This window comes from Nipponia nippon, unplaced genomic scaffold (assembly GCF_047370975.1).
Source record: "Nipponia nippon isolate SJK-2023a ecotype South Korea unplaced genomic scaffold, ASM4737097v1 scaffold_5, whole genome shotgun sequence".
Lineage (NCBI taxonomy): Eukaryota > Metazoa > Chordata > Aves > Pelecaniformes > Threskiornithidae > Nipponia > Nipponia nippon.
This window is the reverse complement of record NW_028262369.1, coordinates 36,501,547-36,524,078: the sequence shown is the minus strand read 5'-3', so window position 1 is coordinate 36,524,078 and position 22,532 is coordinate 36,501,547. Positions and strand designations below refer to the sequence as shown.

Genomic DNA, 22,532 nt, shown 5'->3' with positions numbered 1-22,532 from the left:
CAGCAGCAGTCAAAATGTTCCAATGCAGTTGTGCTGAGCTCTCCCCCGTTTTCAACATGGGGACATTAAGAGCCTTCTCCACACCTGCCCATGGAGGTTTCTGCTCGATCCTACACAGACTTTCTGGCATGTCGCACATTTCCCCTTAAAGCACTGTTGTAATGCTCTTACATCACCTTCCCACCAAGAGGTTTTCTTAGAAGCCAAGGTCAGTAAGATTCAGGACCGTGCATACACTCAATAAAGAAAAGAGGAGCAGAGGCTTAGTCACAAACCCACCTTGGTATCTGGAGTCCAGCCAAACGAGCCCATTCCTTTATGGTTTTCTTCTAAAAAAATATTATGAGCACGCATGGGGATCTACGCAACACTTGGATAGTGGCACGCTCTGAAGGGTGTCCACCTCTGAAGGTGTCTTTGAAGGGTGTCCACCTTTACTAACCATAGCCATTTTGGGGAATGATCATATTTCAGAGGTGTTTGGGTGGATCATTGAGTGAGTTTCTAGGGCGGTGAAGTTTTTCCACCAGATATGCAGTAGGCAGGCAGAGTTAGCCAGCAGCAGGCAGTTTTAGCCTGCTTTAGAAACATCCAGATTTCTAAGATTCGTAAAGCACCCATGCCCTGGTAAATGCTGGCATCTTCTTTACACATTACAGTTCTGGTATAACTGCCAGAACTGACACCAGGTGTGGAAGACCAGCATATGGCATTTCTTCCATTGACCAGCCATGGAGGATGCTGCTCCTCAGCCCGCTGAAAGCACCACGGACCCAGCGAAGGGGGTGTTCTGCAGTTCTCAGTCACTGGTGCCAGTGGAGGGCTTATGGCTTCTCGATCTGCTCATAGGCACTGAGCTATGAGGAAACCAAAGGAAATCACGACAACCCTACGCTTTGTGTGTCAATATGAAAGATCAAAGGATGCGCGTGTTGTTTGACAGACCGTGGTTGCAAACAATACCACTGACTGCGAGAAAGGAACCACCGTTACAGCAGGGCGAGTGTTCCCGTCGCACATTAGATGACCCTGTTTCCCCTCTCTACTCTCTCCTTTGATATAAACGAAAACCAAACAGATATTCACATGTGAACATGAGCAGACGTGACATTCAAAAGTTATGCATTAAGGTTATAACAAACTGACCTTTTAAAAATTTGCTCAGCTCTAAATTGGTTGATGAGGCTCTGATCACAGATGCTCTCAAGAGCGCATTTGCTGTAACTTTATTATCTCTTCAGCTGCTCTGGTGGTCACGTAAGTCAGAAAAATATTGAACAATGTTTTTTGCCTGTAAACATTGTAACTGTAATTAGTAGAGATATATCTAAATTTGATCAGCATCCAACTCTCTAAAAATGTATATCCTCTCTACTATAAATAGTATGTACTTTAATGAACCATCTTAGAAGCACTTTTCAATTTTTTTTTTTTTGGTGACAATCTTTGTTTAAAAGCAGTGTATATTTCTGAACTTTCAAGTGCACATAATACAGAAATGCGATTGTGTGCTATTAAAGCAGACCCCCTGATTCTAGCCTCTAATGAAAACAGGATTTATCAGTCAGGGATTTTTAGTGGAATTTTCATACAGCTTGTGCAATAATACATCTTATGAAAGAGATGCTTTTGTTCAAATTAGTGTCAAAAACGCCTTTTTTGCTGATGCTGATATGAAAACCAGAAAAAAAAATATTGCAAATATTAATAATTAAAAGGATTTAAAGGCAAAATTTACTAATACATAAACAACAAATACTCATGGTTGGCATTGCATATTTCATGAGACATATTATGGGACTGGTACAGTCCAAATTTCTCATTCCCTACTGCTCTTAAATATTTTCCAAGTCTCTTGTTCTTCCTATGCTCTGCAGCTGACATTTCTTACACACGCTCTTCCACACCATATGAATGTGCCATCTACTGGCAAATGAGTGCAACTAGAACATTTTGTTATAGAGAAGCTAGGTGAAGGTGGAATCATGATTCATTTTAGTTTACAGGTTTTTGTAGTAATCGGAACATAAAAAACAGCTCAAGAAAAGTCAGAGTTGAGTTCTGTTAGTCAATAAGTAGCTGCAGAATTAAGACCAGTTTAATAACTTCAGACATAATACTAGGAATGCCCTAAAGCAGAGCTTTGGGTTGTACAAATCCTGAGTAAAGAAATATCAACACAAATGCTTTAAGTTTCCTTGTGCGGCTTTAAAAAAGACTAACTAATTTATGAGGCTTTAGGGAGTTATTTTTCCCCCAGCATGCACTGCAATACTTCTCTTGGTAGGAAACGTACCTTGCAGCCGACCCAGTCCCGTTAGGAAATTCTCTTCCAGAATGAGCAAGCTATGGGTGCTTTGGCCGTGGGAGGTGGCTCTCTGATGTGGATGTCCTCCTGGAGCCAAGTCCCTGGGTTATGTCCTAAACCACAGAACAGATACTTCTATAGAAGGAGAACCACACCCCTGACATGAGCTAACGTGCTAACGTTAACAAACTAGATCACTACGTTATACACCTGCTGTATCATGTAGCCCTGAGAATGATTCTGCCACCATGATCTTGTTTCTGGTACCACATAATGTTTTTACTAAGACTACCTGCTCAGCTCCTCTCGTAGTTTTTCCCACCAGTAAGCAAGCTTGCCAGATGCATACTTCCCAATATGAATGGTAAGAGAATAAAGGGAAATGAAGGTAATGTATTTACTGGGGACACACATTATTTTTTTTTTTAAGGTGGCAGTTGAAAGAGAGATTGTTTTATAAACTCTGGGCATTTACGAAATAACCAAATATTGATTGCTTACCCTCAATTAACACCCTTGTGAGATAGGGGAACTATGTCCTTTTACTCATTCAAGGTGATACCTATCATTAACGGAGTCCTGACACCTAGATCCCCACTTTATGCAAACATCGAGTAGAAAGATGACGGTAAAGATGGAAGAAATTGAAAGGACATCCCAATCAACCAATCAAGCATTCATTTTGTTGAAATGACTATTGCTTAGATAACTATATATACATATATATATATAGCAATATAGATACACAGTCAAGAGCAATACTTCCAGTAGAAGACAGTTCTTGTGATATTGCTGTGTAGACCAAAGCATTGATATGCCACTAAATCTAAATGAGGTGGTGTTGTATTTTTTTTTTATTTAATCAAATTATCTTGACGGTAGAAGAATTTCAGAACGTTAATCAAGCCTTTCCAGCACTCCAGTTTTCTCTTTATTGCACTAATCACCAGTATTTCTTCCTGTAACTGACTGGACACTCAGAACGTACTGTGCTACATGCCAGGCTGCTGCGACCTTGCTCCATTTGAGTCCATGTACCTACAGCTGCGTCCTTTCCAATCTTCCACAGCATCTTGGAAGCAAAGGCAAAAGAGTAAGGCTCTGACCTTTACCTCCCAGCAAAGGAAAACATCTGTTACTGTGGTTGCGTATGTATGGGAACAGATCACTGACCTCCGTCCTCAAACTCCTTCCAACTAGAACGACCTTTTCATCCTAAAGAGCTTTTGTGCTGCAACCACGTCCACATGTTGGGCAAAGTGTTTTCTCTCTCTTGGCCTTAGCAAAGATGCCTCATCCTCAGACAGGCTGCTTCTCAACACCAAGAGCAGAATTTGCAATTAGGTACCAGATTGCTACCGTGTAATCTATCAAAATCTAAATCTTGTAAGCTGAGCACTAATAAGGAATGTGCAAGTTTGTCACTGGGTTTTTCTTACATGCTTCACTGACCATAAGCTAATGCAAATGAACACCACAAATATGTTGCTTTTAAAATGTAAAGCAAAGAGCCACGTAAACACAATTTTTAGAAATACATTTTTGCAAAAACATTTGTATTTGACCCTCTGAGGGAGGGAATGGACAACCAGACTGTAAGGATTCTAAAGAAAATTTTACTGGCCTTCAAATAGACTATTGGGAACTCATCCCAATGATTTCATGGAAACTGCAAGCTGCTGTTATCCCACTGAGGTAGGAACTTTTTGTAGTAGTGAATCGTAAGAATATACCACATTTTCAATATACGCAAGTTTCCTTCAGGCAGGCATCCCTTTTTGTAGTATACCAAAACCAACAAGCAACAACAAAAGGTCAAAATGTGCCTAGACCTCAGATTTAATTCAAACTTTTATTCACCATCAAATTCAAAAGTTCGGAAGGGAAGCTATCTTGAGATCCTATCTTCCCCCGAGATACCCGTCTTACCCTTCTAAAAAACCCAACACTTTACATAATGCCTGTGTAAGATGGCAAATATTTACTGTCTATAAGGCATTTAAACATCCTTGTGGAGCTCTAACCCTTTTAGTGGAAGCGATCACTGCCCAGCCCGACATTAGACACTCGTATTTTACCCTTTCTTTTAGAGGCCTCAAATCAGTTGATTCCTCAAGCTGTCAATTAAAAACATTTTTAAAATGTGTGCAAGACCCACACTTGTAAAACTATGGTGGTCATACAACTTTTTTTTTCTTTTGTCAAACACATCCAGATCAGCTATACACACCCCAGCTCGAGAACAGAATTGTGCTTTTACCAGTTTCTTACAGAATGGTTCTCAGATTCTCATCTGGAATAAGTCCTCCTTAGACGTGGCAAATTAGAAGAATAGCAGATTTGAATGACACCTTCAAATCTGCTGCTCGACATGCTGTGTTTGCATGGGAGCTCTAGTAAAAGCAAAAGACAATCTTTTTGCAGTTCCTTAGCCCAGCTTTAGAAAAAACTACAAAGGTCTTTACAATGTGATGTAGCACTTGTACTACAAAACCAAGAACACTACAAACCCACAGTCAGTAGGTGTACAGCAGCAGAAGCAGAGAGGCCGAAGCTCTGCTCAGAAAGCGGGAAGAGGAGGAGCTGCGTTACAGAGAGCAGGCACCGGAGCCTCTCCGAACACCACTTGCAGAAAAAGCCTCAAGACAGACAATGCCAAGACCATGAACAGTCTTTACTTCTATCAGTTGTTTCACAGCACAAGGAGACACAGCACAAAGTTTGTACAGCGGGATCTGCAGACAGTTTAAAAACAGGCAATTCTCTTTAATAAAAAGCATCGAGTCTGAATGTGAAAATATGAAGACAAACAATATTGCAGCTAATGATCACCTTGCTTGCCTTTGATTGTCTAAGAAGTCCAACTCACTGACTTCTCATAGTGCCTTTGATGTTCTCCACATCATCTTCTCCAAACACCCTACTTAGTGTAAAGCTTAACTTGTCCCAGCTAATATGTTTGATAACCTTTTCCTCTTGCTTCAAACCCTGTTTGCAGTGTGTGGGGAGATGCAGCGACTCTCATCATACAACATTCTGATTCACAAAGAAGCAGCACAAGTGTTGTACATAATTTAATTCGCACTTCTGTATATAAATGTTTACTATATTGCACACTATTGCAGCACTTAAAAACATCTAATTATTTGCAAAAATTAGTAAAATACTTTAAAGGATTTAAAAATAAGGGTTTTAATGCAACTGACAAGATAATAAAAAAAGCAATTTACTTAATGAGATACAATCCTTTATGTTGGAAATGAAAGTTACATACAACTAGAGTACAATTAAAATATACCATATAGTTCAACACTTAATTCCTCAAATGTGTAAAATTAACAAGCTTCTACTGTCATAGATATACAATTTTTCCATATTGTGAAAAGGATTTTTCAAATTAAATACAGGTAACATAATATTCTGTAGTTATATTTTATGACTGTGTTTAAATGAGAGGGTTGTATAATACTCACATTGTCAAATGTACTCACTAATGCCTTGGAAATTGCACACTTCCCCTCCTTTTCCAAAATAGAATCTCATTTCCATACTGAAGTCTATTATGCCATATTGGAAAAGTATTTTACTTTCTAACAGGATTTTCATAAAATTAAAAAATAGCATAATATCATGGCATTAAGATGACTTTTCCACTTATGCCCACGTAGAATTTAATCTGGATATCAGACAGACACGTCAGAACCAATTTCCTAGACTTATGTCTTATTGTACACGCAAGATGAATGATTACAGTATTTTACAAAACAGAAAAATCTCTGAACCTTACTAGAATTATAAATGTAATGATTAAAAATTGACATCATAACAGAATCAATTGTGATCTCCAACATTTATTAAAATCTTTTAAAGTTCATAAACGACAACAAAGTTACTGTAGAATTTATCGCATACAGCTAGCATACAGCAGCATGTCCTTGGTCTAAATGAAATACAAAAGATTTTAACATTTTCATACAAAGGATTTCTTTAAATTTATTAATGTGACGATATATCTTTGTTACATAAAATTTGCTACAGCAAAGTATCTTATACTTTTCTTGCACATATGTAAATATGGGTGGACAAAGACTGCATTCAGTGTCAGCCTCCTAATGACGTTGTGCAAAAATGCTCAACAACCTAAACATACAGAATGTTGGATGGTACGTTTCATACTCTTTTGTAAAATGTCTACAAAGGCTTTTCTTAAAGGAGTGTCATACAGATTAAAAGGAAGGAATGCCAGTGGTTTATTTGCACTGACATTCAAACAAATACAATGGCTACGCATCAATATAGCTCATTTTTTTAAAAACAATTCATCCTTGTATGCATGTAAATTTATCATAAAATATGAGTCTAGTTTAAACTGTTTAGATGTGCTGTTTTAAGACAGGTCACTGAGACAGCCAGAATCAAGTGTACAAATAAAACTACTATGAATAAGTTTAAAAGCAACCCCCAAAAAAGTGCTGAGCCACTGATTATTAACATTGAAATAAATGTGTAAAAGTGCCCAAAGCTAGCACATGATAGCAGTATCTTTTAAGTCAGTTGGTGAGAGTATACAAAACGTAATTAAGCCCAAATACTTATATCTGTGTGACCATACATTCTGTCTGATTGAAAGAAAGTAGGTTAGAAATGAAGACACAACGCAACTAAAATAAACCCAGCTGTTGCAGTTTTTAAACTTTGTCTCTTTTCTTCGTGAATGAAGTGCTGTAATTAAAAAGAAAATGATTGTAGCAGTACTCCATCCTCAGTTTACTAATATAGTATACCAGAATAAAAACTTGGCAATAACCTCTTATTCTTAACAGCTAACAAAAAAATAACCGTGTTCATCCAGCGATGCACCTAGAACATTATTTTGCATTTGCTAAACCATTTGTTTTTCATAGCTAATGGCAGAGCGCATTTTGCTTTTTGTGGTGTGGTGGTTTTTATTTTAATGGATGCCTTTTTTAATCAAAAAAGGCTCAAAACAAGGAATACTTTGGGAGTCCAAACATTGGCTTTTTTTTTTTAAAAAAAAAAAAAAAAAGAAGAAAATGTGAATAAACATGAATCATATTCTCTACAATACTGACCAAAACTTCCTTTAAGAGTTTAGGGTTCATGTTCTTAAAAAAGCCATTTCATACCTGCCAACTGAAATGCTGGTAAGTTGACTTGGTTAAATATGGTCCAAAATCCAGACCAGGTGGAATCACTCCCTCTCACGCGACTGTAAGCTTTCCATGGTACAGTCTGGTTACGGCAATTTACCTACTGCCTAGGTGGGAAATACAAAGGAAGGAGGCAGTGACGAAAACTGCAGGGATGTAGAAAACCAAGGCACGGGGTCTAGCTACTGTCCCCTACTTAAGCCATCCAATTGATTCTACTGAATTTTGGTCAGTCTCCAGGAAGAAATGTTTTTAAGTTAATTTAGCAGACATTTATATGGCGATAAATACTACCTTCAAAAATGCTAAAAATGTTGGCTAGGTTTAGTCTGAGCTACTAAAAAATTATTATAAATTGTAGCATCAGACACAAGACAGACAAGAATTATTGGCTGGCACAGACTAGAAGCAACATTTATCTTTCACTTCAGTCTAAATCACACTAGCCGCAACACCTTCCATTTCACTCACACAAATAATACATTATTCAAAATAAAATGGAGCATTCTTGGGTAAAAAACTACCTTCATTTTAAAGGGGGAAAATGAACAATACACAGAAACAAAGAACGACAGAAACCAAAGTTAAGTAGGAAAGTGGTCTATTATTCTGTGTTACTGCACAAACAGTGCTTGCTTAATTGTGCCTAGTTAGAAGGGTTGGTGCAAACTGCACACATGGAAGATGGCAATAAAGACCTCAGTCAGCTTTGTGGAATGAAGTAACTAGGTAACTGTTTTGACATATGATGGTCTCAGCTCCACCTCATCTGTTAACAGAGTGCAAAGATCCCAATGTGAGCCCTGATGTCATCTTGTCCTCTTCCTCCTACTAAAAATCAGCAAATTCTTTTGCACATTTTTCTGTTAGAGACGCACGAATATCTTCTTCTTCATAGTCATCAAAGTTGCTGGTATCTCCAGGGCCTCTGCACTTTGGTATGAACGGAGCTTCTACCTGTATTTGGGGGGGGGGGGGGGGGGGAGGAAGCACATGAAATGTTACTGGCCTAATATCTTCAGATTTAACACTGTGATAATGAGCACAACAATATTGCTATTGCTCCTCAAATCCTGCCAAGAAACCAGACATTACAGTGACCCAGCTTAAAGTTGTGGCACATAAATAAAACCAGCCTAAGAAGGTGCAGGCCTAGGTGTAAGAATGTATACTGAAAAAGACTGACATATCACAGACAAACATCAATAGAAAATTACTTCCACTTCAAAACAAAGTTTAGTTCTCTTCTTGCAGAGGAGACCCTGCTCTCAGCTCATCAGCTGCGTGGTGTGGCTCCCAGCGTGGCGAGGGCTGCATGTAACAGTTGCACGGTCATGGCGGAAGCAGAGAAGGAGACTGATTGCCATCAACACTACTCAAAAATCTCAGGGCTGTTTGGAACCCCTCTTCTCTGTGGATGTTGTCTACTTGGACTTTAGTAAGGCCTTTGACACTGTTTCCCACAGCATTCTCCTGGAGAAGCTGGCTGCACACGGCTTGGATGGGTGCACTCTGCGCTGGGTTAAAAACTGGCTGGACGGCCGAGCCCAGAGAGTGGCGGTGAATGGAGTCAAATCCAGTTGGCGGCCAGTCACAAGTGGTGTTCCCCAGGGCTCAGTACTGGGGCCAGTCCTGTTCAATATCTTCATTGATGATCTGGATGAGGGGATTGAGTGCACCCTCAGTAAGTTTGCAGATGACACCAAGTTGGGTGGAAGTGTTGATCTGCTGGAGGGTAGGAAGGCCCTGCAGAGGGACCTGGACAGGCTGGATCGTTTGGCCGGGGCCAACTGCGTGAGATTCAACAAGGCTCAGTGCCAGGTCCTGCACTTGGGTCACAACAACCCCATGCAACGCTACAGGCTGGGGGAGGAGGGGCTGGAGAGCTGTCTGGCGGAAAAGGACCTGGGGGTGTTTGTTGACAGCCGCCTGAACATGAGCCAGCAGTGTGCTCAGGTGGCCAAGAGGGCCAATGGCACCCTGGCCTGTATCAGGAATAGTGTGGCCAGCAGGACCAGGGAGGTGATAGCACCCCTATAGTCGGCACTGGTGAGGCCGCACCTCGAGTACTGTGTTCAGTTTTGGGCCCCTCACTATAAGGAGGACATCGAGGTGCTGGAGCGTGTCCAGAGGAGGGCAACGAAGTTGGTGAAGGGTCTAGAGAACAAGTCTTATCAGGAGCAGCTGAGAGAAGTGGGGTTGTTTAGTCTGGAGCAGAGGAGGCTGAGGGGAGACCTTATTGCTCTCTACAACTACCTGAAAGGAGGCTGTAGCCAGGTGGGGGTCGGTCTCTTCTCCCTAGTAACGAGTGATAGGACAAGAGGAAACGGCCCCAAGCTGCGCCAGGGGAGGTTTAGGTTAGACATTAGGAAAAACTTCTTCACCGAGAGGGTGGTCAAGCATTGGAACAGGCTGCCCAGGGAAGTGGTTGAGTCTCCATCCCTGGAGGTATTTAAAGAACGGGTAGATGTGGTGCTTGAAGATATGGTATAGATGGATTTGGCAGTGATAGGTTGACGGTTGGACTCGGTGATCTTAAGGGTCTTTTCCAACCTTGACGATTCTATGATTCTCCTACTTACCAACAATCTTCTATTTCCAAATAAAAACTAACCTAATACAAGTTTAAAACAATTTGTTCTGCATTTCCTATGAAGTTCCTCCTAGGATCTAACTGAGAACTGAAAGCTTTCTCAAAACTAGGCCACAACTGAGAGACAATCAGTGACTTGAAGGGGTCACTAAAAGATTGTACAGAAAGCCAGTGCAGCTCTAATTAACTATGGAAAACCCCTTCTGGTAAGGACTGCCTGCATATCCTCTCAAGTCCACATACATACTCGATTAGCCTTGAGATTCAGTGCATCTCATGTCAACTGTATGGTAGTAAGCCATTCACACTCGGGTATTGGAACCAGTTGTTTTCCAGGACCCTCTTAACCACTGCTTCTTAAAAGTTCAGGGTCCCCTCAACTGCAGCTTTTTGAGGTTGACCTTAAAAATGAAATCCTTGGTTCTGGCTACATCTTAACAGTCTCAATTCTTCTGTCCCAATTAGTGCACTTCAGCCTCTACTCATCTTGGAAGTTAAACTAAAGATGGCCTTAAATGAAGATACAAGTCTGCACAGGGACATACCTGCATTTTTAATGGCTACAGCTTATGCTGTCCCTACACCGTCAGGGGGAAAAAAAAAGCTAAAGAAGAAAAAATTAAGAAGGAGCTGTTTCCAACTTGCAGACAATGAAATGCTATTTTAGGGAAAAGACTACTAAATTCCACCTTCACTTAGCTAATATTAATTCAAATCTTAATCCTTTTAGTCTATCACACCTCATAAAGTTCAAAATTAAGCTTAATTACTTTTTAAAATAACCTAAATTTTAGAATCAACTGCATGCTGAAAGAAGGAATAAGCAGGGTTTGGGGTTGATGGGAGGCAACAATGAAGAATGGACGGTAAGGAAGGGACCAGTGATGTAAATTTAAACCTGGAAATACAAAGTAATCAGAGAAGTATCTCTCTCTGGGACGTCCCAAGGAGTTACGCATGCCAGAGGCAGCATGGTGGGGAGAAGAGATAAGCAGGGCAGGCATAGCTCCAGCTGAGGCAGGGGATCAGATCACACTGGGCAACCACGGAACTGCTCAGTGTCCCAGGTAGATTACTGAGGGGGGTGTGTGTGTGTGCGCGCGTGTGGTGCGCGCGCGTGTAAATCAGTAAATTGAAGAGGTACAGCACAGACTAATACAAATTAAAACTCTGCTGACTTTGGGTGACAACACTATACACCCCCAAGAAATAACACTAACTTTCTGCATTTATAGATTGTGCTACAATTGTCACGTGTGTATCCTTTTGTTCCTAAAACAATATACATGTTTAGGTGACTTATCCTGACAGAATACAGAGTCTGTGTACATACCTAGCCCACAAAGCCACATATTTACCATTACCTGAATTCTGTCTCTGTGTCTTCTCAAACTGATTTTCAATTACTTCCTTACAACAAAGCTCAGAGCACAAGAAATACCTTATTTACTGCTGGAATTTTAGAACATGTTCAAATGAGATGGCTCAGACTTTTTCCTATTATCTTCACTAAGAAAATCACTAAAAAGAGATTGCAGGAGATAACACTGGTTTATAGTAGATATACCTGTTTGGCCCCAAGTACAACCATATTATCAGGCAGCATTTGAATAAGCAGCTACGTGAACACACAAAGAAAACAAGACTTGATCTTATCTGAAATATTAAGTAATTGACTGGTTCACTTATGACTATAGCATAACAAATTATTCACATTACATTAGCTGCCAAGGAACACTACATTTATTCAGGAAAATACACAGCGTGGTAGCAGCCACTGTGAAAAGCTGGTATAAACCCAAAGTTTATTGCTGTATTTCTGTGACTGCTTAAATGATGTTACAATCCATGCTGCTGTTTCAGACCCTTAGTATTAGAGTATTTATAACTTAGAAGCTTCAAGCTTATTCAGCATCAGTCTTCACAATCCTTTAAAAGTAGTAATAGCTATTCTGACTGTACTACTATTTCACATTTTGAAATATTTCTTGTTTCTGTGAAAGTAATTCTCTACAGCAGTGCACTAACAATGCTAAGAATATTTAGCACACTATTAAAACATCTGATTTAATATTATGGGGCCTGGGTGTCCCCAGACGGCATGCTGGGCAATGAAACTCAGTGCATATAAAACTGCCTTGTAAACAGGCATTAAGAAAGCAAAGAACAGATAATTACATTTCTGCAATGGGGAATCTTTTCTTAAAACATCTATACTTAATAGAAAGAATACAAGATGTGTTAATTGTACCCTGTCTTCTAGTAATTAACACATTAGTGAATACCACAACAACTGTACTGTCAATTTGTGTAGCTAAACAACCAGTTTCTTTTTAGAAACTATTGTTAGTATTTAGGTTTGGCCTTTAAAATACTGCTGTTACAGCAGCAAGTTCATGCCTGTATAATCAAGGCTGTTAGCACTTCAACAATGTAAACGAATTCCTTGAAATGTTATCGCTTGACTCTAACCTTTTTACCAATATCGAGACAAAATTATTTCTCTACCTGAGTCTTCTGGGACAACACCAATGAAGTTATTTTAGTCTTTTATTGCTGTCTATTGAAAAACCAAGAATTCAGAAGTTGCACTTAAGAGAACAAATAATTTCCTAGGAATCTGTTTTTAGTAACTCGTTAATCTACAGATATTTAACTTTGACTCTACCTTGAAGGGGAGAGGGAGCTTGGGAGCTACTGGAAGACAGACCTACACTGAATTGTCATCATCCTCATCCCTTTCCCCAGTTTCCTCTCCCAGCTCTGCTTCATTCATTCTGGCAGCCACTAATGTGCTCCTCTCAAACCGATATGTTAATGGCTGCTCACGGTCTGAAAATAGTCTCAGTTCTCTCTGTTGCTTTCATTCTTAGGCAAGTCTGAAGTTCATAGTGCAAACTGGGCACGGACTTTCTAAAAACCACATTGCAAGTTATGTTGGTCAGGCAGAGCTACAAAACCATTCTAAAAAATGCCAGAAAACAGCATTCAGCAGGGCTCTCTCCATTACTGCAGCTTATGGAACTGCAGTCAATTGACTGCAGTGTAGTGTAGTGTAAAGAAGGCAAAAACTCCTCAGCAGACGCTGAGGACTAAGTAGACACTCTCTACATCTGATCCTGTCCCAGTCACAGATAAAACAAGAACAAGAAGGAGGGAGCATATTTCTTTAGCAGAAAAAGAAAAGCTCTAGCTTTGGCTAGAGCCCCTCCACACTGAAGCACAGTCTGACTGCTAAGAACTAGCTGGAAAGGAAAACAGATTCCTCTCTGCTGTGGAGGAGTATTTATAGATGCCACTATAGCAGGGGTTAAATAAAAAGCGAGAGAGGCAGGAGATGGCTCATTCTGTGATATTCCAGAAATAGACCAAAGCACAACACATGTTAAGCGAACATGAACGTATACAGAGGTCCAGGATAAAATACCAACAAGAAACAAACATAATTCAATCAATATAAACTCTTCAGAGCGTTACACATTAAACTGCTTTCACCTTTTCTTAGTTTAATTAAAACTGACAGATTTAGGAAAGCAAAAATAAGCAAAATAATGAGAAATTTTACTTCAACCCCTTACAGACCTGTAATAGTTTTGATCAGGAAGGGTCTTACCTTTCTCTGATAAATGGCAATCCAATCTGTAGTTGCAAACCACTTGTGATTCTTTATGTCATTTACACCATTCTTCAGATTTCCATATCGTTTGGTCAAATCTACCTGGAGTAAATTTCTTAGAAGATCCTTTAGGTCTGAACTGAAGTGTGATGGGAACCTTACCTAAAAATATACATCCACAACATTAAAAAACGATATACTAATTTGATTCTTCCCCCTGTGATGTAAAACAATGTTCACGCAAAAGGAAACATTGCGACCATTTTCTATTCTTCCTCTAAAAACAAATCAAGTAGGAATGCATGAAAAGAGAGAGTTGATTATTGTTGCGCATGTACTTCTGTTTCACAGAGCCTTTATCAACACCTTATGCGTCTACCATTTTTTGAACTGAAGTTTCTAGATCTGATTGAGTTGAGGAAAAATATTAATTTAATGTAATAATGATAAAAAAAGCTAAATTTAACTTGGTGTCTCACCAACACATTATCATCTCAAGGCATTCTCAACTATTTTCTAGGAACAAATTTTTAGATTTTATATATATATATATATATACACACACACACACACACACAGAGGAGATAAAGTATAGTATAGCATATATACAGCATATAAATATATAGATATGCTCTGAAATAACTGAACATTTAGCTATCATGTATGAAAATTCAATCTTGAACTGTATGCTGTACTGTAATCCTTTTCTGATAACTAAATACACAAACATCAAAAGTCTTACATAAATAACACAGCACTACTTGAAGATAGCACACGAGTGACTTGCCAATACAATTAATTCAAAGCTGGCTAAGAAATATTTGAAGATGATTTATGGCATGTAATGACATAGGGTTTTACTAGCAAAAGATCTACTGACACCATTTGAGATGGAAGAGAGAAGAAAGGGGAGAAGAACAGGCAGAAAGTGGTATTTGTCATGCCCATAGTCTCAGCGTTTGACACCCCCTATATTGAGCTGATCAACGATGATGTAAATGCAGAACACGGAATTATTTAACGTAAAAACATGTTGCAAAATCAAGAGGTCTGAAAATCAAGGAAGCTGCTTCAGTTTACCTGTCAATACGGCTCTCTTGTAGTACCTAAGAAATTCATGGGTTTTAATGAATGGGATACCTAGACAGCTCAGAAGTAAGGAAATATTAACTCCACTTTTTAAGTGGAGAGCTAAGTGCATGAGGTAAATTAAATGAAAGACTTAAGGTTATAAAGGAAACATACTGCTAGCTGAGCACTGAATGTTAGAGTTCCCAGAGTTCAAGTCCAGTGCTGTTTCTGACACCACCCATCCACGGACTCCGTAAACAAGGTAGATGATCAACAGTACCAATGTCAAGCAAATTAGATATGGCTGCAAAAAATGCCCAAGTTTTTTTAGTTTAGAAGGTATTTCTTTAAAAATATATCTTTGTAAATTAATTCCCATATATTAATGGAGACAGTTGAAGGGTCACAGTATTACAGCCTTTCAAAGAGCAACCACCTTCTTCTAAATAAGGTCCTAGACAGGAATCAGTCTCACTGCCATGTACCACATGGCCTACTGAGGCACTTTCCTTGATCAGAATTACAGAAGTACGTAAGGTGCGGCACAGCATGTGTTTATGTAGGGACAAGGAAGAGAAAAACCATAAATCAAGTGAGCACAAAGAACCATGAAGAGACAACACTGGCTGGCAGGAGAAACGACCGAATGATCACGTTTTCGTGCTATCTGGCACACTAAGAGATATTCATGAAAAATGAAAGGGAAAAGTTGGAAACGCTTTTTAAAAATTTTATGTAACAATGAAAGCTGAACAGAACATTAGACATGTCTTGAACTACAAGACTGCAGGTGTAAAGAAACCTACTATGAATTATGGAAACTCTTCAGAGCTTCTCGAAAGCTGCAAAAATATTTATAGAAAAGAAAATAGCTAGGGAAATTAAGCATACAGCTAAATAGTACGTAATATTTGTTGGATTATTTTTATCCAAGCATAAAAGTATATAATACCACAATGTCTGTAAATTTAATAACTTGCATTTTAAATCTGAAGGGAGGAAGCAGATTTTTAGAACTTTGATTTTTAATATTACTGTAACAATGTCAGTACTTCAGAAGTTGTGCTGGTTTTGGCTGGGGTAGAGTTAATTTTCTTCATGGTAGTTAGTATGGGGCTACGTTGTGGATTTGTGCTGGAAACAGTGTTGATAATACAGCGATGTTTTTGCTGTTGCTGAGCAGTGCTTACACAGAGTCAAGGACTTTTCTGCTTCTCACCCCACCCCACCCCACCGGTGAGCAGCTGGGGATGCACAAGAAGCTGGGAGGGGACACAGCTGGGACAGCGCTCCCCAACTGACCGAAGGGCTATTCCACACCATATAACGTCATGCTCAGCATACAAAGCTGGGGGAAGAAGGAGGAAGGCGGGGGGCATTCAGAGTGATGGCGTTTTGCCTTCCCACGTAACTGTTACACATGATGGAGCCCTGCTTTCCTGGAGATGGCTGAACACCTGCCTGCCAAGGGGAAGCAGTGAATGAATTCCTTGTTTTGCTTTGCTTGCATGCACAGCTTTTGCTTTATTTATTAAACTGTCTTTATCTCAACTCATGAATTTTCTCACGTTCACTCTTCTGATTCTCTCCCCCATCCCACCAGGGGGGAGTGAGCAAGCAGCTGTGTGGTGCTTAGCTGCTGGCTGGGGTCAAACCGTGACAGAAGTATACATTACAAACTTTTCCCATATTCTTTTCAAATTGCTCACTGTCTAGTAGCCAGTAAATTCTGCATCTACTCCACACAAAAAACAGGTTCTGCGAAGACAAACAACTGCATTTGCAAAAATACACAGAGCCTTCACTCACCTTGCCAGACACAATCTTCTCATAAATTTGAATTGGCTGATCTGCAAAGAATGGGGGATATCCAGCTGCCATTTCATAGATTAACACTCCTAATGCCCACCAATCCACTGCCTTGTTGTAACCCTGGATAAAATGAGAAATACCACTGTTAGTACATTTCTAACACAGTTTAAGATTTTCAATATATATCTATGGAATACAAAGAAAGCAAACGCATTATTGCTTGTTTAATACAAAACTTACAACCTAGTTCAAACCAAACTGAAGCTCACAGATTCCAACAGCAATATACTTAAAACGTAATACAGTGATAACAGGGAATTGGTGATGGAAGTGAAACGTTTTACAGACATTCCTGTGCTCAGTTTCAGTGATGTCTTTACACTGATGTGCCAAGACTCGCTAAGTGACAGAAATGGGCACAATTTAGTTAGTTAGTTATTTAAAATAAAAACAATCTTGTTACAGAATGATTGAAACTTCTTTCAAAACTTAGGAAAATTTCATTAAATGTAACAACACTTCCTACATTGTATACCATCATCTTTTTGCTTGATTATCCGCATTTCAGAACATTCATCTTCATATTTAGTAAACTAGCTACAAGAGCTTAAAAGGTTAGTTAATTAGCTGTTAAAGAGTCATTTATGATCTGATCTTTAAAGCCCGAACATAAAATCATTAGTAAATCCTATTTAATATTAAAAAAAAAGACAGAAAACCCCACCAATCCCATCAATTTTAGATGTGTTCTCTGAGATCTTTTACAAAGCTCAGGGCTAAGACTCAGTCTTTCCTGAAAAACCTACTATGGAGAATTTGTAGCAGACACATTGCAATTTATTCTGCTGCTTTAGCTGCATAGGGGCAAAAAAGCTGCAAATAACGAACATTTTCTCCCCAAATAAAAGTATTTTCGGTTTACTTTTAAAGACCTGCAAAGGGTATTTAATTAAACCACATATTAAATGCATAATTTAACATTATGCATTATGATTGTTTATATCATAAGCAGTTCCATAAACTATAAGGATATTTTTCCTTTGCAAAACATGAAGGGCTACAGTTGAACAGCTGTATGATAAACAGTATTTCTTCTGTGTTCAAACACTTCGTGCAAGTACTAGACACAAACTGATCAACAGTAAGCTTAGACTGCATGTACTTTATGTGTAAAACCAGTGGTTTGTCATGTTTGATTTCATGTAAAGTGCCTTAAACCTGAAACACTCTGCAACTAGTTATTTAATGACTACGGATTCATCCAACATGCGGTTCTTGTTACCTCTGGAGCTCCTGTTCTAGTCTGTTAACACTTCAGAATGTAATCACTCAGATCTGCTGTTCTGATAAGGATGCTAGTTAAATAACCTAATTACAGATTCTTGAAATCCCTTTTTTCCCCTCAGAAGTTACATGGCAAGCATATGTACAAAGTTCTGTACAGTTCTGTGAAAATCCCTGCTCTGGAGTAAGTTGTAGTATACTAAAAAAATATTACAATGCAACAACTGCATTTTGTGTAATTCATGAAGAGTTGACTGGTCAAGATTTGATTTTTGGAAGTATCAGCAATTGTTTATCCCTCAGAGTTTAATAATTGGGTGATCAGTTTTAACTGCGTTAAATGCATGGCTGAATAACAAGACAAAGTACCTTGCTGAGAATTATTTCAGGTGCCAGGTATTCTGGAGTCCCACATAACGTCCAAGTTCTTCCTTTTACTCTTTTTGCAAAGCCAAAGTCCGTGACCTGTCATCAGAAGAAATAAATTGACTGTAAGTGCATTTCTACAAAGAAATTTAAGTACTTTTGAAATATTTTGGAAAGCTATTTTATACAGATGAAAAATTTGTTTAAATCACATAGCATCATAAAGTCAGATGTTCCTTTAGTAGCCAGTCCTTCTGATACTTCTAATTCAGACAGATAGAAGGTTTCTCGTGATAAAATTAATAAATAACACAAAATACGTATTTTCCCCCTGACACAAGCTTCTATTTATAATTTTAAAAAAATCAGTGGGAACTATGGCTTACTAATCTTCCACATGTACTGTAATTACATTAATCGTTTTTCCTATACTTTTCACATCAGACTGTTTATACTGCTGAAAGTTTAAAGAACATGAATATGAACAAGATATTTATCTTTCCCTTTAGTTAACAAATAAATGAATCACAAAAAGGGTCAAGATATCCACCAGTACTGCAAATTTAGAATTTTATTGCATAAGTGTATAAAGGTTATATGTAAAATTAGTGTGGGAATAAGACAACATAAAAGAGGTCTTCCAGTAACTTCTGATTCTGAGTATCTTTGAAAGCATTACCAGAGTCAAGCTTGTTTATTTGAGGACTGGGGGGAAATGTAGCAGTAACTATTCCCAAATGGCAAGTTCTTGGCCATTATAAATTGTTCATTCCATTGTCATGTTTTCTGCAGTAAGTTTTCAGAACTCTATATGCAATATCATCCTCTCCAGGAATTTTCCTGGACCGTATTGTGGAATACATATGGAAGCCAGGGAGTTACATGTGAAATTCTGGGATCAGTTTCAAGCTATCAACTCTACACTTGTTCGGGGATCCGTTTGTTTTGTTTCCTCCTTCTTGGTATCATTTTCAACCCATTCCCTGAGAAAACATACTGTACCACAATGATAATCGTTGCTAATTACACAATAACCTGTGCTGATGTTTCTGATACACTAGTGCCACAATTAAACAAGCCAAACTCCAAACTATCAAGGCAGCTTTTGCTTCATTTTTCGTAGAAACAACAGCAATCACAGCTGGAACTGAACGGAGAGGGTGACGTGCTGACTAGGCAGACCTGCTTCAGTCAGCAAAGAATCATTTCTGTGTTTGTGAATGCATATCAGTCTATGTAAGAAGAATACACTGCAGACACGGGACAAATGGTAATGGCTTTAAAATTCAAAAAGAGAATGAACAGAGTTTCTAAACAAAATTTAGTTGGAGCTGCAGTATCAACATATGAACACAAACTCCCCTCTGTTCAGAAGCAGAAGTGAACCAGCCTCACATGGGAAGAGTGACTGCTGGACCAACGGGTCATCATTTGCAGTTTGCCCACCACTGCAAAAACATACTGTTGTATATAGAGAGTAGTCAGTTCTGGAGTAAGCTGTTCATAGCTTTGTATTAATGGTGCTCCCCAATCACATTAATAGAACTTGTATTTCTCTTTTCCCTACAATGTTATTTTATTCTCCATGCAAAATTACTGTACAGTTATAAACAACATAAGATATGAATCCTTTTCACTTCTCTCAAACATTTTAATCACATATTTTCTTGTTAGATTCTGCTATGGCAAAAGGTGACATAATGAGGAAAGAGGAGCTTCTATAGCTTAAGGACTGCAAAGCATTGCAGAGTGCTTGTTGCTATATACCACCTTCCCATTTGCCATTTAGATCAAAAACACAAGAGCTAAAAGGAAGATGAGGAGGTGCCGTAAGAGGCTGTTGTAAACCCAAAGTTGTCATTTGCAGCACTGCAGTTCTGATCTGAGCTCAACTCAGCTCTTACTCCAGATGGGCTGAGAAGGTTAGGACTCTCCAAGGGTGGGATTCATCTGACTGAAATTAAGTACTATGTGTTGGTGTTGACATCTAAGCTGGTTATCCTAAACTACTTATATAGACAATGCAGAGAACCAGACATTTTAGAGCACCTTTCATCTTGTTCTAGGGCAGACATATAAAATAGGTCAGATGAACAGAGCCATGTATCACCTACTTCTCACCACAGACCCCAAGGGAAACCTTGGCAACTCACTCAACTGCAGGCAGCTCCATTGCACGTACTTAATTTTAGTCAGAGGAAGTACAATGCAATGGTTTTAACCATTACTAAGCAGTAGGGCAATTTAATGCTCCCTGAATACATGCTAACATGCCAACCAACTTCAGACCATTTATTCTAAACACATATGCTAGAATTACCTAACCCTACACTGTAAGACAAGACTCCACTCCCTAAATATATGAAGAATATCATACCTGGATGTATCCTTGCTGATCAATTAAAAGATTTTCAGGCTTTAGATCTCTGTAGATGAGGTCTAATGAATGGAGGTACTCAAATGTTAGCACTATCTGAGCTGCATAAAACCGTGCATGTGGTTCACTGTGAAGAATTAAAAGAATATTAAGTACCCCAATGCTATGCTAAGATACTTAAAACAACCATGTAACTGCCAGGGATAGACAAATTAAGTCTCTCTTAACTGGTTCTTTTACTGTGTAACAAGGAAAAAAAAAAAAAAAGGCAAACGGCAAACATTTTAGAACTGATATGCTCACTCCCTAAATTTAATTTAAGTCTTGCAGCTAAAATACACATGCAAATCAAGATTAACATACCCCATAATACAGAGCTTAGATTTCAAATTTTAGTTTTAGAACCTATCATCAATTTAACTAATATGCATAGGAATTCCAAGATTCTACCATGCACAGATCACGAATGCCTGCATTAACTAACTGAAAATAAGAAATAATTACAAGTTTTTAATTGCCTGACTAGCTTAAGTCCACTGAAAGAAGGGTAAATTAAATGCATTTACTCCTTCAGAATTTTTTCATCAATACTAGCAAATTTTATAAAACCCTCTTCCCAAATTAGCAACATAAGCCTTTTAAAATGAATAATGTCATTAATACTCTTACCTGAACCTTCCGATTCTTCTTAGATGTGAAAACATTTCACCACCAGGAACATACTCCATTACCATGTATAAATTAGAATTGTCCTAAGGAAGCAAGTAAACACACACAAATACATACTAGGCATGCTATAGTCTCTATAATTTGTAGATATGGTATATTTTATTAAAGAATGAAAATGAAAAATTGTAGCTGTTCAACGACCTTAACAAATATGAAGCAATACAGGTAGAAATTCTCGGAAAAGTGCAGACACACGTGATAAAAGCATCATATCTCTCAAGAAATCTCTTTTAAAGTAAATTTGAATAATGATAATTAGCGAGTTCCTGACACAGAATCGTGTGTAAGCGACCTGAAGGAAGAGAGGAAAAGATGCCTACTGCAAGACAAGACCTTGCACTCCTAAAAGTTCCGAACTGACAGCCTGAGGTATTCTCGTCTCCCACAGCTCCAGACCCAAACCTCAAAACTGTGAAGACTAAGGTAGAACATGTTTGTTCATTTTAAATGGTATTAAAAAAAGAAAAGGAAAAAAAAACAATATAGAGGACACACATCACCTTCAATTAGGAAAACACTCAATTCCTTTACAGACTGACCAGCACATACTGTCACGAAACTAGAAGCTAACCTCAGAGTTCTCTTCTTCGTGGCTAAGACTGTCATTAAGACCTGCCTCAGGTAAAAATCTCAAGCAAAAAATCTGCAGAACAATTACAAATTTACCACTCCATATATTGGTATAGAAATACATCCTTCGGTTTCTCTCAAAGAGAGAATGATGCCTAAAAAGCTCCCTGCTGTACAAAAGCCAGTTTCCCTCCAAAACAAGGGAAATCTTTAGGAGTTTAATTTAATTTAAATTTTATTTATTTATTTGGAGATATCCTTTCCATCAGAACCGGGTGAATTGGGGTGTGTGCAAGTGTGCACACAAGTAAAGGAACTCCTGCTCAAGACCTGGCAACAGCGTCAAGTGAAGCATCTTTGAAAACAGAAATACTTAAACTATTGTACTGTAGAAGTTAAATGTTTTAATATCTAAAGTTTGAGCATGCACTTCCCTGAAATCCAAACAGTTACTTTCAAAATAACGATTACCTTAAAAGAATACTCCAGTTTTACAAGGAAAGGAAAGTTCACCGCTTGTAATATTCTCTTCTCATTCAGTGTGTGTTCTATTTGCTTCAGTTTGACGACCTAGGAGAGCAAAAACAATCTTCACTTTAAGTATGACATTTTATAGTTGTTGATAAATTTTTCAG

At 38.5% G+C, this 22,532-nt stretch overlaps 1 protein-coding gene across 3 annotated transcripts in view; it reads right to left on the bottom strand.

The window, feature by feature from the left end:
- Nucleotides 1-6,139: 6,139 nt before the first annotated feature.
- Nucleotides 6,140-22,532, bottom strand: part of PRKACB (protein kinase cAMP-activated catalytic subunit beta) — a 76,178-nt gene continuing 59,785 nt past the window's right edge. For all 3 annotated transcript variants that reach the window (XM_087733537.1, XM_009468218.2, XM_087733538.1), the window contains exons 4-10: nucleotides 22,369-22,467; nucleotides 21,268-21,350; nucleotides 20,599-20,725; nucleotides 18,225-18,320; nucleotides 16,569-16,691; nucleotides 13,686-13,850; nucleotides 6,140-8,436 (exon numbers count right to left, since the gene is read on the bottom strand). In XM_087733537.1, the coding sequence (XP_087589663.1) occupies nucleotides 8,311-8,436; nucleotides 13,686-13,850; nucleotides 16,569-16,691; nucleotides 18,225-18,320; nucleotides 20,599-20,725; nucleotides 21,268-21,350; nucleotides 22,369-22,467 (819 nt within the window). In that variant the 3' untranslated portion in view covers nucleotides 6,140-8,310. The remainder of the gene's footprint in view (nucleotides 8,437-13,685; nucleotides 13,851-16,568; nucleotides 16,692-18,224; nucleotides 18,321-20,598; nucleotides 20,726-21,267; nucleotides 21,351-22,368; nucleotides 22,468-22,532) is intronic.